Raw genomic sequence first — 19,112 nt, forward strand, 5'->3', positions numbered from 1 at the left:
CAGAACTTTTTAAACACTTGAGCCATTATAACTGGTTGTCAGTGTTGTTTATCTCTGCCTATAACACCCAGTGCATGTGCTAGTTTATTTTCTTTATTTGATGTACAAATTCCGTGCCACAACAGTGATGACGGTTGAACATCTATATTTTATGGCATCTTTGAACTTCCGAGAAGTCAGATCAGAAATCAGTCACTTGTGTCTCACCTCCCTCCATGAGACTTGCCTCAGCCGGCTGTTAAGTACACAGTTTTTTTTCTCAATTCCTCTTTAATATTTTAGTGGAAATGCATAGTGAGAGCAGAAATTTCTTCTCAAAAAACCTAAGATGAAAATTCAACACCTTTCATAACGTAAAAATATTTGGGGCAGATCATGCTCTCTTCAATATCCATATGAAGGGGATTGCTTGTGGCATTTGAGTTGGAATGTGTTGTTTTAAAAGATTTTTTTTAATTCTTGTTAAACAGTCTCAGTCTCAAGGAGTTTCTAGTTTCTCATGGGAAGTTTCTCTTGTAAGATGACTGAAAAACCATGTAGCCATGCCTCATTACTTTGAGTGTCTTTTTAGAGATAGAAATTAAAGTTGGATCACATCCTTGCATAATGCAGCTGAACTTAATTTCTGTCACTATGAATCATGTGCAAGTATTAAGCACTATAGCACTGTTCCCCAAGGCAAAAGTTGGGGGAATAAATATGTCTTCCACATTATAAATGACCGAGGAACTTAGAAAACTGCTAATAGCTCTTGATAAAGATTAAGTAAATAAATGTTGAAAAATTATTGGGAAAGTCAATCCAGACTCTGCAGATTTCAGCATACAGAGTGATTTAGTTGAAATAACTTACTCCATCATGAACAGTGATGTTTGAGAAATTAGGAATGTAGGAATCCACCAAAATAAAATGGGGAGTGGAATACTGTAAAACTCATAATAATCAAAAAAGGTAGAAGGAGTGATATAAGCACCTGTAGACCTCTGTAAAATTAATATTTATCACTGAATAAATGGGCAACTATAAAAAGGGAATGTGAATAGTTAAAGTATCAAAATAGCCATATCGTAGGACCTAAGGCAGGAGTCCATATTCTGCAGGTGAGACTTTTTGTATTATTTGTATAATATTATTAATAATTATAATTATTATATATTAGTTAATAGTTAATAATTCATATATATTCTTGAAGGACACTTAGGTCAAAATAGATTTAGATCCTGAATCATAACAGAAGAAAAAGATAAATTGAATGTCTAAAAGACTGGATTTATAGGTTTTTAGAAATGCAAGAAACTAATCAAAGTAACTCAAAGTGTAATAATACAGTGTATAATACAGAAAAGTTGCATATCAGAGAAAAAAAAAAACTGTGTTGCTGTCAGCTTTCCTATAATCATGCTGGAAGCCGGACAATATTGTAAGCATTGTCTAGAATATATTGATAAATTGAAGGCAAATTTGTGTTTGGTTTTCTGTTTGGTTGGTTTGGGAGTTTGTCTTGTTTGTTTTAAATAAACAAACAAAAATAAAACAAAGAAAAAACCCTTATTTCAGTTCTCCTAGGAAGCAGGACAACTATGTACATAACAAAAGCTGTAAAAGTTTAACAAATTCAACCTAAGAGCTTAGGAGCATGATGATCCTTCTTAAAGGCATGACATACGTAGGGAAGTTTGAAGATTAATGGAATGCATAATCCTGACTGTGATTTTGATTTCAAAATAGTGGTGTTTCTACCATTCCTCTCTTTACCTGTACTCATTATTTTTAATAAGGTAGAACAAGTATAAACTAAAAAAGGTCTAAGAAGGTCTGTTTCGAAATCGTGCAGAAACTAGTGGAACTAGTTTCTCACACACAGCGAGAAGTATTATCAACTCACCTCTTAAGCACTCTGTTGTTACTGCCACAGCTGTCAGGTACTCCCTACCCATGTAACCAAGAAGCCTGGTGGATGGCTAAGGATGAAGCATATAAAAGCAGCATTCAGTGTATAAGCTGGCGGATACTGATGGCTAAGCAACTGCAGGGGAAGGTTTAAAAACATAAACCTGAAACAAAATAGAAAAACCTTGTTTCAGTTCTCTTTTTTGACTGTCTTAGAAGGGCAGAAGATTCTTGTTAATTATTCTAGCCATTAAAACTGTGCTGAACTGTAGCTTGCTTAGTTTTACAAAAGGCTGGAAAAAGCTTCTCTTTCTTTGTGTAAGGAGCTAAATTTAAATGAGAGTTCCTGAAAAAGGTGAAGAATAATGTCTGCATTTCATGTACTTCTGCTCCTAAAATGTCCTGGATACACTGGCAGAGCTCTTAGAGATGCTGTTCAGCTGTTGCCTTAAGATTGCACCCATAGCCTGAATATCCAGGGAATAACAATACTCTCTGGCCCACACTTCTTTTAAAGATATTCAGGCCACTGTTTTCGAATGACAAGATAAGGTACATCTATCCCATTGGCTCTGGCTTGTAGCGTTTCATAGAGTGCTGATACATCACCTAAACTCAGCACCCACTGCAGCTAATTGGGAAATACATTAGCACTTGGCAGCTTACAGTTCTGCTCCCCTCTTAGGATCTGGCTCATGTAGTGTCCTTGCTTTCACATTGCTTTGAATTGTAATAGTAGAGGTTAAATAGAAGTTAAATCTCTTTCAGGTGGAAGCACTGGCAGTACTGAGAATTGCTTGGGGAGTAGTTTGTTAGCATTTGAGGGAATAATGTGTGATCTGATAACTGAAGGTGTTCTACTTAAACCTTGTCAGGATTTTCATGACTTAAATGTACTTTGGGACTCCGTTTTGACCCTTGTGTGATTCATAATTTAGTTGACCTCAGCATCATTTTATTCTGATGTAGTCATTATTATCTATCTTGGCTGAACTTGTCACCTCTGGATGCCGTATCTCCACACAGAAATGTGAGAATATGCCATATGTGGGGATATATTGAAACTTTTTGACAGTTTTATCTCCTGCAGTTCATAGTAACCCAATGTTTATTTGAGTTGCCCAGAAGGAAGATGTAACACTGCATGTACTGCTCAGTTTCCCTATGGTCCTTCAGAGGCAGCTCTGAATGATATTACCTTTGTTTTTGAATCCTTATGCTTCTTCTCAACGTTTCCTGAAAATACCGTCTACATCTCCATGCACTGTTGCAGTGAAATGAATAATTGGGATAATCCTAATATAATTTAATCAAGGGGAGAATCTGGAATGTATCCAGACATACACAACTGCTTTTATGTAAGGGTTTTCTAATTTTGCTTCACCAGCCACTTTAAGCATCAGCTTGTATTTTTATTTTAGGAAGTATTTCTGCTCATTTCATTAAAAGCTGACAAAGTTTACAGGTGATCACAGGGAGCTAGACAGAAGTCCAAACTATTGATGGAGATACTTGGTAACTGCTAATTTTTATTTGATTTCTATGATCGGATGGCTTCACTGTAGGTATTTATGCTATCACATAGACTTTAATAGTCAAAGAACAAAAGAAAATGCAAATAGACACAGACATCTTTTGTTTCCTCTTGCTAAGCTGTGACCTTCAAAAGGTGACTATAATTTCCTATACTTTCTGCAGATATTTATAAGCAGTGAATGATTTCTTTACCAGGTCAGAGTTAATGTCTCACATTTTAAACAGCAATGAAAAACTAAATGAAGTACAAAATAAGATCAGTTTTTTCAAGGATTTGAGAAATGTCTTCTGATGCAGAGGCCCAAAACTTTAATTCTGAAATTTGCTTTCATAAAACACAATTGTAGGGGTCAGACAAAGGAGCTTTGGTTACTACCCTGTATTCCATTTTGTCCATTTTGAACAAGGTTTGTGGAATGTTTTTCTTTCCTTAAAGTTTTGTATATATCATAATGGAATTATAATAAGAAATCATCCACCATTCAATGCCTTTGTAGTTCATTGCAAGGGAACTGTCACCCACATATTGTAAAAAAATGCCTCATTTTTATTTTAAGGATGAGCAGAAGGGTTACAGCAGTTCTTCGTTTACCCTGTCAAAGTAGCATACAGCAGACATCAGGCACTGGCAGAATTTTGAAGCTTTTAATCTGCTTTTGCTTACTGCTGCATTGGACAAACTGGTAGATTTTAAGTGGAGCATTCTGTACTAGTTTTTCTGGCTCTTGGTCTGTAATTCTGTTTACAATGCCAAAGAACATTTCAGAAGATTTGAAATTATATGAGTTGCTTTCCTTCTTGCTCTGACATTTTTAGAAAAGGCAATTCAGACATCCAACTTTAACAATCCTATTCTTGAATTACTCGGCAATATACATTGAAAATTATATGTATTTTTACGTGCAAAGGATTTTATGGACTGTCCAGTGTGTGTCTCCTTCCAGAAGAGTAATTTCTGTTTACTTTTCAGTCTGAAAATACCAACTGAAATGAGGAATCATTTGAACTCTGCTTGTAGTTAGAATCATACCATAATTAAAGTTGGAAGGGACCTCTAGAGGTTGTCTAGGCCATCACCCTGCTCAAAGCAGGTCTAGGTAGACCAGGTAGGTCAGGGCGATGTCTATCTGAGTCTCAAATGCCTCCAAGGACAGGGGATCCACAACTCCTCTGGGTGACCTCTTCTAGTATTTCATCATCCACAAAGGAAAAAGGTTTTTCCTAACATCTAAGCAGAATTTCCCACATTCCAAGTTGTGTCCTTTGCCTCTCATCTGATCACTGTGCAACTCTGAGAAGTGTCTGGCTCTGTCTTCCCTGTATACTCAGATCAGGTAGTTGCAGACAGCAATAAGGTCTCCCCGGAGTCTTCTCGTCTTAAGGTCGGAAAACAAAACAAAACACCAACGCACCACGGTTTTCAGCCTCTCCTTTTATATCATGTGTACCAAGTCCCTTACCAGCTTGGCGGACCCCTGCTGAACTCCTGCCTGGATGTCAATATTTTATTTGTAACAGAGAACACAAAACTGAGCACAGGACTTGAGCTGCAGCCTGTGCTCTCGCTGATTCAGTGGAGGATGCAGTTTGCCTTTTTTGCCGCAAGTTTCATCATTATTAAAATGAAAAGTATTGTGGATTGGACTGAAGGCTTTCGCTTTTACAGAAATGATTTGAAGCATTTGGCCTCTCTGCAGTTCCATATTTTCAGGTTTGGATTTTGGCATTCTGTAGCTAGGACACTACTAGACCAAAGTCTCTTTCATCTGCTGATGGTCAGGTGTATGACAGCACCAGTTTATTCCTTAATTAAATAAGAGAAGGTTCTGGTCAAACGTGTTTAAAAGTGAACCTATCTTTGTGGGTATATTAGCACCCTGCCAGTCCAAATAACCAGAATTGAAAAAAAAAAAAAAGCAACATGAGCTCATCAGTAGGTTAATTCCCAACTATTACAGCATAATAGGCATGTACTGTGTGGTTCTATTTCAAATGCAGAAAAGGGGCTGTGTTCTCACTTTTAATGCTTCCAGACTAAAATAAGGAAAAAAAAAAAATCTATATGGGAGATTTAACAAGCGAGTAGTTTAAAAGAAAGGTAAGTGCTTAAAATTATCAAAATTGTATCATAACTAAAATGTTTATAGCTGATACAGTTAAATGTAGTCACGTAGTTAAAGTAGTAAAATTTGCTAGCTGAAACAACAAAACAAGCAGTAAAGATCATCATACATTTAAGAGTTGATAATAACAAAATGATATGCAACTGTTAGGCTCACAATGTAATAGATATTCGCTGTTCCTAAATTCTCTATTTTTACTTAAAGTTCCTTACTGAGGACTCTCAAAGGTAGGAAATCTTCTGCTCTTTTCAAGCAATGCAAATATATATGTAGTATTCCTCCATTCGGTGGTCTCTGTATGCTTCTCAGGTTGTAATACTGTCCAGCAGTCAAAATCTGGGGCTACACAGAGATTTACCAGACCTACCTGGATGCAGAGGGTCTCTACAGTAAGTGACTTGGGTGGGAACTGAGCTCTCACACACACTGTCACCTGCAGCCAGAGGCTTGGGCATGGGAGAGGTGGTCCTTTCACCTTGTTTGGACTTAGAGCAACATCCACAGTCTTAGTAACTGATCTCTGTGTACATGTACAAGCAGCAGAGTATTTAGAAACTAATAATTTTCCATGTATAGTTATTTTGACAACAAAGTGATAACAGAAGAAGTATAAATATGAACTCTGAGTCAGAAGTTATCAACTATGAAATCTGGTTTTGCAACATTAAAATAACTGTTACTAGTTTGTTTACTACAATAACCTGACATGAAGTCTATCAAAAACCTACAATGCATAATGTTAACAAGTTTGGAAAAATTTTGATTTTTTTTTTTTTTTTTTTTTTAGAATTGTTTGATTGCTGCATAAAAATTATTTGTAAACTTAATTATATTTGGAATGTTGTATTTGACCATGTCTGTGCCTTTCTCTATTGAGTATTTGCAAGCAAGTTATATATATGTTAGCCCCTGTGAAGTGGTGCTAGCTCAATTATTTCAGACATTCTTACTTCTAGTTAAAAACAACATTTTCTTTTATTTTTTTTTAATCAGGGAAAGAATCTTTCAAAGAATCTGGTTAGAATAGACTACAAACACTTGTTACAATTATCTTACGTTTTGTTTATTCATTTCAGATGGAAAGGTAGAGTTTTGTTTAGAAAGTCTCCAGCTCATATGTGTCACACTTTATTTTTGTCATGTTCAACTTAAAAAAAATGTTTCCCGTCTAACCTCTTTGAAGAATTTCTCATTTTCAAAAACAAAGCATTAAACCCAGATTTTTCCATCTTGAAAATGCAGGTGCAGTGTTACTAACAAGGGGTGCCCAGGAATAACTGTTGATAGCCATTGTGGTCTTGTGGTTCATCCACTCTGCTTTCAGTGTTGTCCTCTGTGCAGCTCAGGGGGTATCATGTTTCATGCTTGTGTTTCAGAATTGAATCAAGGTTTCTGTCTGTGTTTTCCTGCTTATTGCACAAAGCATAGCAACAATTTATGTTACGTCATTCTCTTGAGGCACACTAAGTGACGTGTACATTTTGATGCAGTCAGTCCAGTAGCGTGGTGTTCTATGATCACTAGAAATTCAGCACAGGAATATGAGGGGCAGAGTTAGATCCAAGTAGTCCAAAATTTTCCCACTGTTGTCAGAGAACAAAGCTAGATTTCTTTTTAGATTTTTCACTGCCAGGTTTGGTTTTTCAGATATAATAATGTAGAGGTGTTGTTATGACATACAGTACTATATTCCTAGTGTTTGTCTTTTGGATGGTGTTTATTTTGTATTTTGGTTTTATTGTTCATAATTGCAGGCAAAAATACTAGTTTTAAAGGGGGCTCTGTCAGTGACAGCACACTTAACGTGTTCAGCCACTTCATAGTATTTTATTTCTCTGAAAAATAAATCTCTTCACCCTCCTCTCAAAAACCTGATCTTAGGATCAAGTGCATGATAGGAGATCATTACCATAGTCAGAATAGCATTATATTACACAGGCAGTATATTACAATGACAGCACATTATACCCTTAGTGTGGACCTAAATGTACTAGAAGTATGTCAATAGTGCAATTAATCCCTCCTCTTCAAACTAACAAAGACATGATGGTAAACATACAATTTTGCTGACAGTACATCTGTACTGCCCTGTTCTGCGAGCACTCACACCTCCTCTCCTGCCTGGCTGACAGAATTGCACCAAGATAAGATTATCATCCTGACTTTGTAAGGGATTTTCTTTTAGGAATAATTTCTTAGAAGTTTAAGGGGTCAGTCTGTATTCTTGCTGATGAATGATCACACTACTTGTACACAAGTTTTGGTTATTTTACTTGCAAACCCGAGACTGTTTTTCAGGCCATTTGTACAGTTATGAGATCTCTTCTGTTCTTGATTTAAAAGTGCATCTCTTTGCTGTGTAAAGAAAAAAAAAAAGGTTAGTCATGCCCATAATTATTTCCCAAAATCTAATCTGTTGATAATACACAAATAAAAGTCAAAAGAGATGGACTTGTCCTGCCTTTAACATTCCTTAACATTTGCTGAGGAGATTCTCTGGGACTCATTATTTAGGTTCTTTTTGTTCCATACTAAAACATCTCTCTCTCTGGTCCTCTTGCCTGCTCTTTTACTGATTACTTCCTTATAACTTAGGATGATATTATAATGCTTCCAATTAGTCATATTTAAATTCCTTTGTTCTCAATCTCTCTCACATCATTGGTAAGGACTGTCATTCAGCTAGTTTTTCTGTGTGAATTTATCACTTTGTTAGAACTGGAAAAAAGTGGTTGATCTTATTTTTTACTTTATTTGCTATGTCTAGTGAAACACAACTTTCTAGACAGCAACTGCAAATATTTGTTTCTCCTTTCTTACTGACAGTTTTAATACATTTGGTTTATAACAAGGGTTCAGATTTTCACTGGTAAATCGTTGGTTCCTTTTGCTTTCTGGAGAGGCCACCAACTAGTTTAAAAGAGTTGTATGACAAGGCAGGTTGTGTAACATATACATGTTACTGTGAGTAAACTAAAATCAGCATGTTTATATACAATACGCTTTCTGTTTGTGTAATACTTCTCAAAAAAAAATAGAGTAAATTTGAGGCTCTCCAGCAGGCTTGCTGCTGTCATGTTGCACATTGCATCTCTCAGAAGTTATCTCTCAGTACTTTCATCAAGTTCACAGTGACTAATCTTACTTCTTCAGTTCTTCTTAATCTCATCATCTCACTGGTATTTCTTGTGACACAATGGCCTTCTATCCAGCACAATTCTGTTTCTTTTTTAAGTGGGTTTTGGGGTGTACACTGCAGTGGATAGTACTACTGTTTGGTAAGAGGGATAGCTGAAGCATTTTTAATTCATATGGGTAACGCCATGACCCCAGACAAAGGCAAACCTGCACTGTAGGAGAAGCACACAGAGAACATTAGAGAACTTTATGTCATGAACTTATCTTTTATATATTTTAATACATCTTAGGTACAGTTTGTTACTATCTGCTTTATTAAATCGGTGGAGCTAAGTCAGTATGAAATGGACTAATGTAGCTATGATTACTTACAACGGCTTGCATGAGCCTTACATTTTGAAATTAATGAATGGAATAGCTACAAAATGAGCCCTGGCTACTTAGTTCGCTATCCACAAACAGGAGGAAAGGCTGCTGTCCTGGTATGGTGGGATGGCTGCAACACAGTCTGGAGACTGCTTCAAGGGTAAGCTCTGCTGAGCCAGCGTGTCCAAATGTGGTGAATTATTAATTCTTGAACACACTGCTGGAATCTAGGAGTGCTAGAGCATATCTTGCAAATTCCCTTGGCCTCACGGGCAGCGGCACCTGTGGGAAGGGACAGGAGGTGACGGCAAATGCAGTGGTGGAAAAGGGTAGGAAAGAGAAGGGGACTTTCTGTGCAGTGCTTTCTCCCCGAGCAGCTATTCTCTGCCTTCTTCAGAAAAAGACAGAATTAGGAGGTGTTGCACTATTGCATCAACAGCACAGAGCAATCCATGCTCTGCTTCTGATGTGCTGGTGTTAATGTCTCCGATATCAGCTGGTGCTCAGTATCAACTAATATTTCTGGTATGAGAAAAGCCCTGGTGACTGTGTGACAAAAACAGTAAGCCAGCAAGGAAAAAAAGTTAAAATGTTGTTCTTCCTTACAAATCAAACAAAGCTGGGAAAAAAAAAGCCAGGTTTTTACAATGCTCCTCTCTGTGTTCTTTGGGATGATTGGAAGACATTGGTCATGGCAAAGGAGGATCAGGTGAGTCGGGTCTCGGCTAATAAATCATTGCAGTCATTTTGGCAAAGGGTGGTAGCATGGACATCCTCACAGTCTCACTTAGAAAGTACACTGTAAGAAACTAGTATTGTTTTTATCATATCACTTTTCTTGCATGCTTCAATTATTTTCAGACTATGTGGTAAGGAACAATTTCTTAAATAATACATAACCTTTCTTCAGAAACGTTTTATATCACTGAGCTTGTACTGTAAAAAACATGAGAAAATAATTTTAAATAAACATGGGATTTTCTCATATATTTGAGCAGTCTTTATGTGCTTGATTCTTACTGGCTGCTCAGCAAAAATGTTGAAGTCATCCTTCCCATAACTATATTACCCTTTGTACATTGTCTTTTTTCTTTTACTAAGGTTGAAGAACTGCATTGCTGCTTGTTGTATACATTTAAAAGATAATCAGATCTAATCAGAAAAACAGTGTTAATACACAGAAAAGTGTGTAGCTGATCACTAAAATCCCTAATGCAGTCATTGTTGTAGCACGCACTGAATTTTCACCAGCTTCAGTACTGGAAGGGATATGCCTGCAGCTTCTAGGATGAGCTCTGATTTTTTGTCTGCACAGAAACTGGCTTTGCTTATTTGGAAAGGCATTGTCAAAGCAGCTAAAGGGATTTAGGTGCCCAGATCCTATTGATTTTTTGGTGGTGGTGTCTAATTTGGGCCTTTGAAGGTAACTGAGACAAGCAAGAGAAACACAGCAGCATTTGTCTTATAATTTGGCGTAGTGAATAGGAGTTTAGGTGAATTGTGCCCATTCTGTACAATGTGCAGGGAAGGGGACTCACTAGAGTTTTTGATGTTTCTATAGAACATGATTCTTCTTTACTCTGTTATGTTCCTCACCACTTCCTAGGATCCCCCTGGAGATAATTAGATATCATGCTGAAACTCCTTCACACAAACTGAGTTTTGAAGAAAGGAAGCAGCTGGATGAGGATGTGTCTGTTGCTGAGGTTGAACAGCCTGTGCCCTTGAACAAAGCCCCCTGTCTCAAAGGAATTTCTACTGAACTATATTAATAGTTCCAGCATATTTTGGAACATTACCTAACTATAAGTCGAATGAATCATCCACGTCGATTTTATATCTGCTGTTAGCTCTGTTAATAGCTATGTATTAAGAAACATTATAAGAATCATGAAAGTTGTGTCTCCTACAGAGCTGTCTCATTATGCAGTACAGATACTAAATTGCTTTCTAAACTACAATTCTGAACAATTCTTTCCAATTTTGGTCATGAAGACTGAACCACTTTACCATGGAAAGGGCATAACTTACACATTAGAAGACTACATATAATATTCTGTATTCAGTATAGAATCTGTTTTATCATCTGAATATAGAAATAGTGTTTCATCATGCACAGTGGAGCTATCATGGTATGGTAAACGAAAAATAAATTTATGTTGGTATACTAACATGCATTTTTTTCCTTGGATATAATACAAATCAAAGAGTTAATGGAATATGATACTTATATACAGAATCTTAAAGACTAATTCTCAGATATAAATAAGCTGCATTTAAAATGAAGGCAGAAACTCCAAGTTTGTCATACCTGTAGTACTGAGCTTCCATCGAGCTTCTTTTGAAAATAAATATTCAGTGTGCTACATACATAAATCTGAATTTTTATTATGTTTATTACATGCTGTTTACTTAAATTAGTACGTATGAATTATCTGCTGACTAAAAATAATTCAGTTATACCTTGGTGTGTATCCCTTCATATGTTGAGGGGAAAATCATATTCAGTAATTCTTCTCATATTGTCTTACCCAACATGAGAGGAAGAAAAATATCACATGAATGTTTTATAGTCGAGCCTGCATCAGTGGACTGTTGTGATTTAAAGACTGGTTGCCCATAACGAAGAACAGAGTTTCAAGCAGCTGTGTTTTGTTTCTCACCCCATCAGACCGCAGCACATGCTGTGCTGGTTGACCACAGCCACTAGCAGGGGTCCAAGGACTCAGCCTCACATCTTTAGATCTGTGGCAGACAAATCAATTGTTCAGAAGTCAGTTTGCTTAGCAATAAAATCTATATGGTATGTAAAGAAAAACAAAAAAAACCACTTACCAATATTATGGCCAGTTTTGTAATTATCCCAAATAGTGGCAGTTAGATGCCTGTCTCATGCAGCTTTGAGACAGGTGGGGAAGATGTCTAGCTTTAAGTCCTGTCCTGTAGTAAATGACACATGCAGTTCTCTGTGAGAGCAAAAAGGAAAGATAGTTTTTGAATTTATTTGGTATCTGCTAGGAGACACAACATCAGGAATGACAGTGTTACCAGCAGTAGCTTGATTAATTGCCTCTTCAGATAGGTCAACAAAATGCTGTGGGATCTGGAGCTATAATAACATGTACGAGTTCTATGTCCCTTGTGTTTTTTTTTCAAGTATACCTTAAAGATATGGTGAGTTATTCCTACATATACATGCTGGGCTGATGAAACAAATAAGTAGCTATTCTCAGCAGATTTTATTTAACCCATTCTTAAATATCAGAATGTACATCTCTCCTCCATCCTGAATTTCAGGAGCTGGCACTTTACTTAGCACTTCTTGCGTTCACTTTCCAGATCACGTGAACGGTCACTGTACAAGTCCCACGTCCCAGAGCTGCAGTTCAGGAAAGCGACTTTCCAGCGCAGACGTCTCAAAGGCAAACCGCCGGGGGCCTGGGCGGCCCCCCTTCAGAAAAGCACAGTCTGCAGCCTGCATGGAGATTTCTCTCCCAGTCACCACAGAAGGTGGGTGGCAATGAATGTTTTGCTAGGTATTGTGAATTCCTCACCAGGTGTGAAAGCAAATAACTTTAGCATGGTCCTTGTCCTAGTCACTGCCCTGAACTGCTGCCTTCAGCTGACTGTTTAGAAGTAGAACAACCCCTGTGTGTTAGTGTTGTTACTAACAAGCCTGCTCCTGAGCTCTGCGCTGCCTAGGGATGTGGTATGCTGAACCTCACCCAACTCTTACAGCCATCCCCTTGCCTATGTGGATCCAGGTGCTTTGTTCTGGAAAAGCGATTGTTCATAGCAGCTTATGTACAGTTACTGTGACAGCTAGTAGCTCTAACGTTTTAAGCTCTCATTGTCTCTACTTATCAAGCCCGAAAATGAGTAAGATATTTTTAGAATGTGAGTTCAGGCTTTGCACATGCACATTTATTTATTTATTGGTACTGAAGACTTTATAATAAATTCCACAATCCGTGGCCACCATTTATGGTAAAACTATAGGCCACAATCTAATCTTTTTTTTTTCTATTTATAATAAGCCTCTTGCTTTAATGCTTGAAACAAGTCTTCAAATCTTCATCTACCTGAATGCAGAGTTTCAACAAAACTGGGAGATACAAAGTGGACCAGTCGTGGCAACACATTGCACTTAAAACTTAGAATAAGTCAGTTTTCATTTCGGCAGTGCCGGCTATTTCACTGCAGATCATTTAGGCAGAAGCTTTCAACTGATGTGTTTTTCTTCAGTCTTGATAGTGTTCCCACTATGCTGTTGGTGTCCTTGACTCATGTGTCCCAGGCTTTCGGCTTCCCCACATTCCTGCAATAGGACAATGGATTGTCCACACAGAAAAGCTTCAGTTTATTAAAAACTGAAAAAGCATAGCATCAAAATAAATTGTATAGATCTGTAGTGTTGGTTGTGTTCAATTTTAGTAATAGGCAAAATACTAATAATATTTGAACAACAGAAATGATAGGGTTTAATATTTTAATAATAAAATAGTTAATTGTTCAAATGGAAATCTAGGTTTTAATTTTAATCAGGTTGCAGAATTATTTCCCAAATGTCAAAGAGATTATGGTTCCCTGTGGCTGTTTTCTGGGCTGTAGCATGGCCCGAAGCCCCTGTGATGCTATAAGTGAGAGGCAATGGACAACACCTGGACCCTAGCCCTCTCTCTTGTAAGGAGCATTTGTATCCTAACCTGCCCACCTGCAAAGGTGTCTGCACCACAGAAGTTCTTCACAGCGGGAACTAGTAATCCCTGATTTTCTTGATCATTAATGGAGATAGAACAGGGGGAATTCTATTACTCAGAGTGTCTAATTTTGTTTTTTTAAAAGCAAATTAGTGCAAATATCCTTGTAACTAGTGGCAAATTACTAGAATCTTTGATTTTTTTTTCTTTATGATAACATAAGATAGCAACTTATTTTCTGGCCTTTCTTCTGATTACTGTGGGGATCACACAACAGAATAATTGTCTACATGTATGAGACCCTATAAGAAAACATCCTAATTTGGCACAGAGGGTTCCAAGATTATATTCTTGACTGGAATGGAGTTGATATCCTGAAGTCTTTTGCAGTGTCCTCTAGCAGCTCCTTCCATTTGATTTAAGAACAGCATTTTCCTACATACATCCATGGGACACAGAGCACAGCATGGTCATTATCCAGCTCCATTTGCACCAAAGCAAATGAGAAGTGCCCACATGATGTATTTTTCTGACTTTACTAGGCAAGTATTAACCTTCTGCAGAGGAACAGGGTCAAAACTGGGGAATGGTGACATTTCAAGGGACACTGATGTTTCTTTACTGACCACTCAACCATCTCTCCTTTAGGAGAATATTACAATATCATGGACTCTTCAAAGATTAAGTCATAGGCTGACCAGCAAAAATATTAAATCACATTGGAGGCTTCGTGTAACACATGACAAAGTGTAATTCTTAGCAATCAATTATAAGAAGTAATCCTGTTTGAATACTAAACCTACTATAAATTTTAGTTTAAACTTGGATTAATTAATGGCTCCTATGTGGACCTTGTACTAAGGCAGATTTAGAGAACTCTCAGGTGTATAGAAATTCCTGTGCATAAGAGCAGTTTTCATCTGTGTAATCATCATTTTTTCCTCCACATTAGTTATTGATGATGATCATAACATGACCCTTTCATCTACCTCTCTTTATGCATCACACAAATATGGTAAGTACCATTGTCACATAATAGCTCCTGATGTAAAATATATCACTGCCACAGTAGTTTCTATTGCTTTGTGTTTTTCTTCATATTGTGTAGTACCAAATTCTCTGGAATTCTTTTGTGCAGATAGTGCTGCAATATCATACATAACTGGGGCACAGTGCTACCATATTCTTTCGTGCTTGTTCTTTTCTTTTTCATTCCCGTCCTCGCAAAGTAGGGTCACAGACAGCACAGACAGGCAGAACCTACAGCCCCACTAAGGTCCCACTGACTCTCGTGTACAAAACATTTAGTAATACAGTGACACTTTTGATGACATGATGATGCTTTCTGTGTATCTGCATCATGAAAGATTCTGTTTCTGTGGTTCATCACTAATTACAATACCAACCAAGTTTAATATTGAAGTATTAACATATCTCTTTCTAGTTATAGTCATCTAACTACCTTTCAGGCAAATGGAGTAAGTTAAAGTGACATTAAAAAAAAAAAAATTAAAGGATCAATAATGCCACCGAATTTGTATTACAGCTGTCAGTAAGGTCAGTGAAGTGATCGCTGCAGGAAAGTGCCAGGCAGTTTTTAGAGTAATTTATATTAACGTGTAATAAGATGGAGCATGGTTTGCGTTTGTCCTTGAGTGTGTGGGTTTGTGTACAAATCACCTTGTCTATAGACTAAGCAGTTCTATAGACTAAAATAATTTTCTCATTATTTATATTCTCTCATTAAACCAAAGCCATCTCTCTAACTTGTCTAAACTTTTTTTTAGATGCCTGTGATATTAGTCTTTTGACCTCTAGCTCTACTAACTCATCTGTCTGGAATGACTGACATTCCGCCATTCTTCATGCATCTTGACTTTCTAGACCTAGTGTTTTGGCAAGTGGTTTGACTTATTTCCAAAGGTTTTTATAGTAAATAATAAGGTTGAAAGTGGTATGAGCCTTGAAAGATTCTTAAGATGGGAATAAAGTGGAGGGTGGGTGAGAAGGAAAATGAGAAAAAATATTTGAGAAGGAATATACTGAAAAGAAGCGTTCTCTCTAAAATGGAGACCCGGTTTGATCAAAACCTTCTGGTTGAGCTGTTCCAAAAATAAAACAAAAAAATCTTCTCGGTGCTAAGAATTTATTAGCTACTTAGGAGTATATTCTGCAACAAACTAGAGATCTATTCACAAGAAATGGTATTTTTTATATATATTCTCATGTGGTCAATCAATATACGTATTTTATGTCCTCACTAGTATTTCAGGTTAGTATTTGGTAGGATTTTATTATTCTACCTAAGTAGAATTTTTATTAGAGATTGCTATCTGAATAGTGTTAAGCACTTTTTATACATTAAAAAAGCGCCTTTGTGTGTGTGAGTAGATGGTTCTTACCGTTTCTTAAGCCTGTTTCTGAGGCACTGATAACACTTGGAGATTTTTTTAATAATGCTTCAAGTTCCTGGTCTTTACAACCTCTTCTAATTGAATTGATTAAAAAGATAATACATTTTGGTGAGTAATCATAAGATATTTATTATAATAATCAGTTAGTCTTCCCCTATCACATTGGATTTCAAAATCTACTTATTTAAATCTGATCTTTGGTACAATAGGAACTCTATTCCCAGCATTTTCACCAAGTGTACTTTCAAGCAACTTTCACAAAATGAATTCTTCTGACTTCTTTCCTGTTAGCTGATTGTCAACATTTTGCTGCCTCTCACCTCTTTATATGTGCAGAAGGATTCTTGATATAGAAAAGCATTTTTGAAGAACATCTTTGCAATGATGAATCATAGGAAGAAAATGGAGGGAGGAGGAGTGTCTTGTATTCTCCTGGTCAAAATATTGCAAATTGTTCAGTTTCATCAAGTGCTGATATTTCTTCCACGTTCATAGAAGAATAATTCAAAATCCAAGTAACAGTAGTGGAGGAGTGGTTTCTGTGTTTGCATGGTTGCTGTTACTGCTCAAAACTATGTCTTTTCCAATATCCTTATCTAACATGGAAAAACTTGAAAAGCTCCAAAGCTTTTTAAACTCAACAAGATTTTATTCCAAGCTAAAGACCACTGTTATTTCAGTTTCAAAGCTTAGTTGTTGTTTCGGTATTTTTAAAGCCACTAGTATCTAGGTGAAATAGCTTGTTATGTTTGTATTTTTGTCAATAATTGGCCAGATATTTAATACAGTACTTCTCAAATACCATTTATTCTATTTAAAATGTTACATGTTGTCCTGTAGTATCTTCTGGTTTCATAAATGCAGTACTCTCACAGCTATACTAATAAATTCTTTAGTTGCTCGATATTCTGTATCTAAATTCATCAAGAAATTAGAACTTTACAAGTTCTTAATGTCATGTAACTGATACTAATTTTCACATACTTTTAAGTAAACTGTCTCTTTCTTGCAATAATATAAGAATTTAATTGCATTGTAAACAAAACCACAAATATAGGAAATGCCATTGTTGAACCTCTAAATTCTTCTAGTCCTTTTTGACCAGAAGTTTTTAGGATTTTAGGAGTTACTGATTACGTTTCTTTGACAAGGCTTTCTTGCCGAGGGTGTAAACTTTGTTTTATTCCTTGCCTGCATTCACACAGAAATTGGAGTGTTCTGTATATGTATTATATATGTGCATGTGGCTATATCATATGCTTAGGAAGAAAGTAAAGGCAGAGTAGAGTCTTTCCTTTGAAATGTTGTATTTGGAAATCTATTTTCTCCCGCCAGCAGTGGTGGAAAACTGTCTTTCTTTTTATTATTATTTTTATTTTCCATTATGTAGTTTTGAGCTACTCCAGCTTAATCACCCTTGACTAGAAAGGCCATTTTGATGTTAGTGCTACAAAATTGCTTTGAACAAGGAATCCTAACAAGGATTTGCTGTGCATTGTAATTTTCTATAAATGCTAAGAGCAGAGTCCTTGCATTTGCTTTAGCTTTTCTTTAAAATAATTAATTTTCAACATTTACCTCAGCTTTTGGATTAACTCTTTTGATTACACGTAGTTAAAATTTGATATGAAGCACTTGAATTGAAATGTCACTGTGAGCTGGCAAAATGAACCACTCAAGAATATTTAGTCATTATCTTTAATAACCTTATCAAAAATTCTATGGCAAGTACAATACAATTTCCATTTTAATAGATCCCGTGTACTTTTATACTTGAAGTTTTCCTTTTGCATCTCTATATGGAATGATTAAAACCATTTGGGGGATAAGTTGTTCTGTCTCTTCTGTGATTTTGTCCAATTTGTTTTGGGAATGGGTAGTATTTCATATATATTATGTACTTTTACATTTCTTCTATTATTCAAAACTATTTGTGAAGGTCACCATAAGAAGCTTTGTAGACATCCTGGAAGAGGCTAGCAGATTTTTTTTTCCTGTTGGATTTTGGTTTAGGTTTTGGAGTTCTAGGATGCTGAGTTCTTTGAGGCTTTTCGTTTGGTTTTTAGATTCAGCAAATTTTGTAGGTCAACCTGTCATGTTGGCCTGTTGTTTCTATAACAAGGCTTCCAGAGCCTTAGGACCAATCTGAACCTTAATAAGTGTTTGCCTGTATGTGTGTGAAGCCACAGACAAGGGCTGACATTTCCTTTTGTAAGTCTTGTAAGTCCAGCATGCTGTAGTTAGGGTCTTGGAAATCTGATATCAAGTAGTTATCTTATAAAAAGTCCGCAGCCTGAGGAACCAGGCTCAGCTGATGTCATGTTGTGTATTGCAGTATTTCCTACATAGTTTCTGAACACTTTCTGTCATTTTTTCTCTTGCCAGTTACGGCTCTACTGTTACACTGTCTGCAACAGTGAGGTACGCATAGCACATTGGATTATTTTAGACTGGATGAGTGAATATGACTATTAGGTTTCCTTCCCATGTGTCAAGGTGGGGGGAAAGGAGGGAGATTTCTGGTTTTGTAATTGGCTCCTTTTTTCTTGGGTCTGTTTGGTCTGAAGCCCACATTTTGATGTGGAGTAAGTGATGATGGCCTAGAAGACAATCACTGCAGTTTTCAAAGGTAGTGGTTCCTAGACCTCCAAGGAAAGAGAGAAACAATCTGGTTGCTTGATCTAGAAAAGTACCGAAGTAAAAGCACAAAATTATTCAAATGCATGGCAGGGTATTGCAGAGAGGGAGGAAATAACCTGCTGTCCATGGCTGCTGAGTAAAGGACAGGATGTAATAGACCTAAATTACTAAGGCAGAGGCACGAGTTCATGGAGACAGGAGATTAATTTTGATCACAAGAGTAGTTAACTGCAGAAACGGATTTTCTGGGGAGGTTGTTGCATCTCTGGCAGGTTTTCAGAGCAGCTCATGCTCTCCACCACATT

General features: G+C 36.7%; 1 protein-coding gene across 11 annotated transcripts in view; it reads left to right on the forward strand.

The window, feature by feature from the left end:
* Positions 1–19,112, forward strand: part of STXBP5L (syntaxin binding protein 5L) — a 201,006-nt gene that overhangs the window by 166,350 nt on the left and 15,544 nt on the right. For 7 of the 11 annotated variants that reach the window (XM_065077491.1, XM_065077498.1, XM_065077533.1 and 4 more), the window contains one exon: positions 12,393–12,563. The exons of 2 other annotated variants lie outside the window; for them this stretch is intronic. In XM_065077491.1, coding sequence (XP_064933563.1) covers positions 12,393–12,563 — 171 coding nt within the window. Of the gene's footprint in view, positions 1–12,392; positions 12,564–14,705; positions 14,769–19,112 lie in introns of all 11 variants that reach the window. 2 more of the 11 variants (XM_065077508.1, XM_065077525.1) reach the window with 1 other exon arrangement.

This window comes from Columba livia, chromosome 1 (assembly GCF_036013475.1).
Source record: "Columba livia isolate bColLiv1 breed racing homer chromosome 1, bColLiv1.pat.W.v2, whole genome shotgun sequence".
Lineage (NCBI taxonomy): Eukaryota > Metazoa > Chordata > Aves > Columbiformes > Columbidae > Columba > Columba livia.